We start from the raw sequence: 6,000 nt of genomic DNA on the forward strand, positions 1-6,000 counted from the left end.
TTAGATGTTTCCTTGTATCACTGTTACAATCTTAAACAGAAGGATTTCTGCCAGGAAAGTTGAGTCTGAAGGCCATCCTGAGTTCATAGCTGCGCATCCTCCGCCAACAAGGGTGACACTGCCTTTATGGTGCTGACACTGTCCTGGTACAGAAGCAGTGTCCACCCGTACCATCCACCCATACTATCTTCAGTTCTTTCTTTCCCTGTGTTGATGCATGCATTGTTTCTAGAAAAGAGCATTTGCCATTTTAGTGTAAACCTACATTATATCAATGCTGAACAGACAAAAATGGTGCATTTGTGGGAGGCAGATTCCATGTAGGGTGTGTTATGGTTGGTGCTTGTATTGCCTTGTTTGGAATGCATCCTGGACTGTGGTATTTGCCAAGGGTTTAGCTGTTAAGACAGTAAGGAAATGAACTCATTGCAAGCATACTGGGATAAAAAGTGATTAGTGTCCTTTAAGATGCAGCAGCAAAGGGCCCCATGGATGTCGCACCAAAAAATAAAAATGTTGAAAAGAAGCATGCCCTGGAAGGGAAGAGGAGACCCTGGAACGTGCAGCTTTCCCAGAAGCTTTCTAGTTACAAAGGTTTTGCATTCACTGGGGAGCTTTTTGCCTAGGCCTTTGGGTGGTGGTGGTGGTGGTGTGGAGGCTGCCATACTGGTTTTCTCTGGCATGTCCCCCTGAGCTGAAACCTTTTCACTTTTGACTGAGTGAAATATCCCTAGTCTCCCCCATCCCCCAAATTAATCCAAGGATATCCTCTTCCAAATGTTGAAGCCTAGTGACTGCCCTCCAAAGGCTTACCATTTGGCCATCTACCCCCAGATGCCTTCACATTTGAGGCTAGAATACCGTTAATACCTCAGCAGTTGCCACCTGGCTAGTCTGCTAATCCTTCTGGCTTCCCTTTAAATGTTTTAGGTTGGCTCAGGACTTTTTGAGCTTTATACAAAGAATACTGCCAGGTCTGACCAAACCTGTGTCTCTGGAGTCCCTCCTTTGCAAAGAAAGAGTTATTTTTCCAGAGAAACTGACTTCACACGGATTCTGACGAGGAGCTAAGTTGTAGATTCCAGCATTTCTCCCCTGAAAATTGACATAGATGAAGAGGACCCTGTTCTGTCTCCCCTGGGGGCACTTCATTTGGGGATACACCACTGTTATACCACACAATACTCTATCTGTGGTAAGGTGGTGTCTCCCTTAACTGGGTGGGGTAGGGTGCTTAACTTTGAGAAGTCGGGTCAAATGTAGGACTAGGCATGTAACAGAGATCCTTTGTCAACTGTAGTGGTGAACTTTAACATATAATGTTTTGGTAAATTAGCTCTCCAGTTGTACTTTGATGCCAGTGTTTAATACTTTTCTGAAACATGATTGCAAACTTATCTGTTACAGGCATGTTCAGATCAGCAATGAGTCTGCAATAGACTTCTATCGGAAGTTTGGGTTTGAGATTATTGAAACCAAGAAGAACTACTACAAGAGAATAGAGCCAGCAGATGCCCATGTACTCCAGAAGAATCTCAAAGTGCCCTCCCCCACCCAGAACGCTGATGTGCAGAAAAATCAATGAACAAAAGGGGGAAGGGACACTAATCTTGCACTTGCTTGCACCCAAAAAATCAACATTTGAAAGCCCATGAAAACTTTGGATTTTTTCCCATGTTGTGCTTCACGCTTCATTGTTCACTTTTTTTTTTTTAAGAACTGTTGCATATCCTACATTTATCATTTTTCATCTGTTTTACTGTACTTTTGGGGAATATGGTTAACTTTTTTGTTTTTGAGGCTTGTTATGAAAGGACATTTTTCCATATTCCATATATTTTTTTTTTAATTCTGAACCAAATTTGTGGAGCTCTGCTACTCATTTGATAAGGAGGCAAAGGTTTAGTACTATAAAACTGAAGTGGAGATCTTGGGGCCTGGAAACTTTACCAGATGACGAGCCTCAGCCCATAGTAATATCACAGTTATGCAGTAAGGGTACAGTGTTTCTGAAAATACTGATAATGTTTTACATAAACTTTCAAAAGTTGCCCATATTTTTCTCATGTGACAAACTAGTGCTTAAAGGTTCACAAGCAGTAGTATCGGTTGTGTCCTGTTAAATGTTTGTCCTCTCTTTGCTTTGTTTCATAGAGTTGTGGCCACCAGAATTAGATAGTTGTATTGTTTGGAATTTTGCTTTGTTTTTGGGTTGGGACATACTGTGCACCCAGATTTCCTTTGCATTCTGACATGTACCCCACTGTTTCGGAATATAAGGGTTCTGGATCTATTAACATTTGATGTTGGACCCATGCTTCTTGTCAGAAAAGCAACATAAGAGGAAGCTTTCATTTTTATTGCACTGCATTAGTTCATCTGCCTTAATGTTTAGTTTTTTTAGATGCATGTTTTTATCTTTTGGGCAGAAGACTGTCTTAAAAAAAATGTTTAAAATTGTGGGGTAGATGTTCAAGCTTGGGAACATTTTGCTACCTTCTAACTGCAGAAAGAGTAGCATCTTCATGAGCGTCAACTTTATCAGCAAAGGCATCTGCATGAAGCTGGTCAACTGGTAGGTTTAGGTGACTATCTTTTGACTTCTTTTTGGCCTTTGCATCCTAACCATTATCCTGTGACTCATGACAATCCACCCCCATCCCCCCAGTACCAAGGCTGCTTGATGGGGTAGGGTTGTTGCTTGTGTGGAGACTAAATAATCCTATCTGAATAGGAACATGAGCTGTTTCTGATGTGGAATTATTTGAGTGCTTGCTGGGATTTTTGTGATTTGCACATAACCCCTTTGCATTTTGGCCATATGGTACAGTGCAATATTGGCCCAGTGCAGGTGCTTGTTTTGCTGCACCTGTACATCCATTCCCCACCATCATCACCAGGAAGTGCTCTGTGCACCCCTTAGCAGCCCCCCCAGTCCCAAATGCAAGAGCTGAACAATCAAGACTGTTCTGATTTACTCTTCTAGGACCCTACTTCCTCCTCAGTATCTGGGCCTACAGCAAAACCTGTGTGAAACCTGTGTGATCCATTGAGTTATAATTAAGTCGGGGACAAAACATCTACATCTGCAGAGTCTGCTTGAGATGACCATCTCTGGCAGTACATTCTGATGGCCTACACTGGTAAATTTACAGTTTGCAAATTTAGAAGGTGGACAGTCTAGAGATGGAATAATTGAGGAAGGCAGGAAGAAAACTGTCAGTTTGTTCAGTTTTCATTTTTTGATTCTGTATCCACTGGAAAACCTCATTTATCAAAGCAGTTAATACCCATTTTTGATTTCACTTGTATTTTGGAGATAGGTTCATAGATTGCTCTTGTGGACCATTTCAAGCCTAGCCAATTACCCCATGTGAGAATCCAACCCTGCACCTTGTGTCTGTAAGGTAAACACCTTAACCATTATGCCAACCTTCCAGGTATTGTATTGTTTCAGCACCCGTAGGTTTTCTGATGCATGAGTAATGGGAAGTCATTTGAGAAGAATCACAAGGTGGTGCATACATAACTTGACCCTTTTTCTGCAAAGTGAGGGTTTTAATTATTTTTCTAGGAAATTTTGAAGTGTGGTGTTAAAGTACCTACCAGGAAAAACATGGCAGCAAGTAACATAATTCAGATTTGTTTAATTAAAAGTTTTATTTTAAGTTCAGTAAAGGGTGTAATTTCTTATTTTTAAGTTGTCATTCTGGAAAGTTACAGAAGTTAACATCTTGGATATTGATGAAAGTCTGTAAGCAAAGCATTTTTTGAGTGAATTAACGTGCTGTTCAATATCCTTGACAGATGCCTTCTCCAGAATGGAATTGGAGAAAGGCTACTGACTCCTCAGCAATCACTTCTGCAGCCCCCTAAAGGAAATTATTTCAGTAAAATGGTCAGTTTGATTTCTTTCAAGTGCAAGCTGAAGACTTTAGTGTGTGTGCTTGTTAAAAGCATGAAATCTAATGACTTGTTTATATAAACACTGAGATCCTAGGGTCCTTGAAATCCTTCATTGATTGCCTGAAACACGAGTATGTCTTGTGTCCAGCTTGATATTTAGCTCAGGTTTGCACTTGTGGGAAAACTGGGCTATATTGTGTGTTCTCTTGCATTGTATCAACTCCCCTCTTAGCCAGGTCGCTAAAGTAATACTAGGCAAGCTTTCACTCACTATTGCAAAGCGGGGACATTACAATCATTTTGGAGAGACTTTCCTGGAATCGGAGTGCCTTAAAACAACAGAGAATCACATACTGGTTTTCTCTACTTTTTCTTGCATGATTTCTTTTTCTTTTAAGTGGATTTTGCACCATTTCTCAGTATTCCTAACCTAGAAAACTGAGTTGTGCACGTAGGACACTTTTCTGCCAGCAATATGGTTGGAAGTGTGAAACATAAAACCTAGGAATGTATACTGTTTTCTCTTAAGGATGCTGACGTGGACAAAGTCATCTGTGTTCTAAATAAAGCTGCACTTGGAGCGAAACAGATGTACTGATCGGTAGATAGCAGAATAAGTGACCATTTTAATTACTTGCAATAAGATATTTTTATCTATAATGGTGATCTGATTATAATGGAACATTTTGTGACACTTGGCGGGATCTTTTCTTTAACTGTTGTACAGTTAGTTTTCAGTTCAAAATAAATTGTGCACTATTGCATCATCTTTTCATTTTTGTAGTAAATGATTCTACCAAGTACCCTCTCAACTTTTGGTAGTTGTAAACTCAAAAAAAATAAATAAATAAAAGGGTATGGCTTTACTGCAGTACAGGCTTATTGGGTGGAGGCTGAGGAGTGTATTGTTTTTTGTTTTTTTTTTTTGGTATGGTGTACTCCTGCAGGAAGGGAAGAAATTTCACAAATGACTTGAAAGGTTGGCATTTTGTTTTAGTGTCGGACCTGTCTTTCAGCACACAAATGTTGGTGTAGTCTGGGACTCTGGCTTCTAAAGATTTTAGTACTAGGTTGAGTAGAACATAGATGGGTGTTGGATCACTGTTGCAGTATTGCTGAAGCATGCAGTCTATTTTAGCCACGATAACATTAATAACGGTCAGTTTACAAAAGCTTAAACACCTTCCTTTCACACGATATATATATATATATATATATATATATATATATATATATATATATATATATATATTTATAACTTGCAACCTATGCCCGAGACAACATGCTGGTAAATAATGGAAGTATGGGTGCAAAGATTCAGAACTTGCTGCCAGTCTGTGAAGGAAGACTGCGTCTGTTGTGGTCCACCAGCTGTATGGCTTGTGTCTGTTGAAGTAATTATAGACAGACCAGTATCTTGTTGGGGATCCTTCCTTTTTCTCTAATTTTAAGAAAAAAATGTTGCATTTATAAAGAGTACTCTGCTTGCCTTCTTTTGTTCAGAAGGATATTGGTAGTTTAGCTTTCTTTAAACTATATATTGAATGTAATATTCTCAGAACTATTGCAAGGAAGGATGGCTTCAGTCATTTTTGGGCATCCCTCTGCAGCCGCACTAAAAAGCCTAAGAAAATGAAAAACTCTTGCAGTTTTTGTCATGCAGTCTGACCCCGATGTCTATCAAGGCACATAATGAGCTCACAGATTGTTCAGCTGCTACTACCACTTCTGCTGCTGAGAACCTGTTGGAGGCAGACAAGGTGCAGGGATCTGAATGTCTCCTCTGACCAATCAGATGGCTTGTAAGGTTACAAAGGGAGACCTAATTCATTTCTGAAGGACCAGGTGGTATCCCACAGTTTCTCAGAGGATGTTGTGGTACCTTTATAGAGGTACTTCGGTAATCTGCTTCTCACATCATTCCTTTGGATATTCTAATGAAGAGAAAGCAAAAGACGCAATGTTCACCTTTTCTTCCATTTCCTACAAATCCCCAACAGCAGTTGTACAATTTTCTCAAGGACTTTTTTATAAAGTGTTGATGTTTAAACTATCTTTTTTTGACTCCCTCGGACAGCTCTTCTGAAAATGGTG

At 39.9% G+C, this 6,000-nt stretch overlaps 1 protein-coding gene across 4 annotated transcripts in view; it reads left to right on the plus strand.

Moving 5' to 3' along the window:
* The window catches only part of NAA50 (N-alpha-acetyltransferase 50, NatE catalytic subunit), a 328,119-nt gene extending 324,446 nt beyond the window's left edge, over nucleotides 1-3,673 (plus strand). For all 4 annotated transcript variants that reach the window (XM_044073146.1, XM_044073147.1, XM_044073148.1 and 1 more), the window contains exon 5: nucleotides 1,408-3,673. In XM_044073146.1, coding sequence (XP_043929081.1) covers nucleotides 1,408-1,585 — 178 coding nt within the window. In that variant the 3' untranslated portion in view covers nucleotides 1,586-3,673. The remainder of the gene's footprint in view (nucleotides 1-1,407) is intronic.
* Nucleotides 3,674-6,000: the final 2,327 nt, after the last annotated feature.

This window comes from Protopterus annectens, chromosome 5.part1 (genome assembly GCF_019279795.1).
Source record: "Protopterus annectens isolate FY-2018-M chromosome 5.part1, PAN1.0, whole genome shotgun sequence".
NCBI classification, from domain to species: Eukaryota; Metazoa; Chordata; order Ceratodontiformes; family Protopteridae; genus Protopterus; species Protopterus annectens.